At 53.7% G+C, this 1,544-nt stretch overlaps 1 protein-coding gene across 3 annotated transcripts in view; it reads left to right on the forward strand.

The window, feature by feature from the left end:
- SEC14L2 (SEC14-like 2 (S. cerevisiae)) overlaps positions 1–1,270 on the forward strand; it is a 27,449-nt gene extending 26,179 nt beyond the window's left edge. For all 3 annotated transcript variants that reach the window (XM_011957698.1, XM_011957699.1, XM_011957700.1), the window contains one exon: positions 243–1,270. In XM_011957698.1, coding sequence (XP_011813088.1) covers positions 243–373 — 131 coding nt within the window. In that variant the 3' untranslated portion in view covers positions 374–1,270. The remainder of the gene's footprint in view (positions 1–242) is intronic.
- Positions 1,271–1,544: the final 274 nt, after the last annotated feature.

Consider the following 1,544-nt stretch of genomic DNA (forward strand, 5'->3'; position numbering starts at 1 on the left):
GAGATGGTCTCTGTCACTCATCTGGCACTTGGCATGTTCTGACTATTTTTCTCTCTCCATGAATGTCATGTCAACGCAGCTAAATTAAGATTCAGAAGGTCAAGGATCATTGCCTAGGCTATCTTCATCCCCATGACCTGCCACACTGCCTTGCTCAGTCAATAAACATCAACAAAAATCGCTGTCCCCAAGCCCTTTGTCAGAACTGCCTGAATGTCTGTCTGGTTTCTGCCTCCCCTCAGATGTCCTGCGATTTGACAACACCTACAGCTTCATTCATGCCAAGAAGGTCAATTTCACCGTGGAGGTCCTGCTTCCAGACAAAGCCTCAGAAGAGAAGATGAAACAGCTGGGGGCAGGCACCCCAAAATAACATCTTCTTCTGCAGCAGGCCTGGCCCCCTCAGTGTCTCCCTGTCAATTTCTACCCCTTGTAGCAGTCATTTTCGCACAACCCTAAAGCCTAAAGAAACTGGGCTGGAGGACAGACCTCAGGAGCTTTCATTTCAGTTAGGCAGAGGAAGAGTGACTGGAGTGGGTCTCCTTGTCTCTCAAATACCTAAGGAGTCCCCAGGGGCTGGCCATTGTGATAGGATCTGTCTGTCCTGTAAAGTGTGCCAACTTCACCTGTCCAGGGACAGCGAAGCTAAGGGGCGGGGGGTACCACAGGGTGTCAGCAGGGAAAAAAATTAGAAAAGGGGGAAAGATGGGGACGTAACACTTCAGGGAAGTCAGCTGCCGGGGAGAAACTTGCTCCTAAATGAACACCTAAGTTTAGATCGCAATGAGAAGTAGCAGGGTAGCTGGTTGCTAGAGTTACGGTGGGGATCAGAAGCTCTTCCAAACTTTTTAGCACTGAGGCTTGGGTGACTTTTGGCTTTTCCCAGGTCTCAGGAGGTGGCCTGAGTCAGCACAGATCTTCCCACTTACGGCTAGACAGGCTGGCCTCTCCCTCACTTTGAGACTTTAGCAACTCCTGGGCCACACAGCCTGCCTCTTTGATTACTAATGATTGTCAGTGACTCAGAGCTTCCTGGGACTTCGGGTACCCACCCGCTGTTCTCCATGCAAACAAAGCACAAGGGAAATGACCCCCAGGGATCACAGCTGTAGGGAGGGCCAGGGAGGTTAGGGGTGGGAGTGAATGCTAAAAGCAGATCTTCCAGTGCCCTTTTCAGTGCTACCGGCCTCTCACCAAGCAGTCCTCCATGTGAGCAACCCCGAGACAAAAATGCTAAGTGGGATCAAGAGAGCTGCACTCGGAGAGGGTGCCCACCAACCCGCTTCCTGACTGACCTGAGCAAGGTCTTTAGCAGTCCCACCTCTGTGGAGGGAAACCACGCATACAGGGAGTTCAGATGCCGGTCGGCATAACCAGGCCTGGAGGCCCCCCAGGCAGGAGGCCGCCCAAAGGCGGGGCCAGCGTCTCGCAGACCAGGGGCTGGGGGCGGCCACAGACGGCCTCGAAACCACAGCCCTTACCCTAATCCCACGAGCCCCGCCAACGAAGCACAGGTGCCGGGCTGCACAGAACATGGGAAGGCG

Source organism: Colobus angolensis, unplaced genomic scaffold (genome assembly GCF_000951035.1).
Source record: "Colobus angolensis palliatus isolate OR3802 unplaced genomic scaffold, Cang.pa_1.0 Scaffold448, whole genome shotgun sequence".
NCBI classification, from domain to species: Eukaryota; Metazoa; Chordata; class Mammalia; order Primates; family Cercopithecidae; genus Colobus; species Colobus angolensis.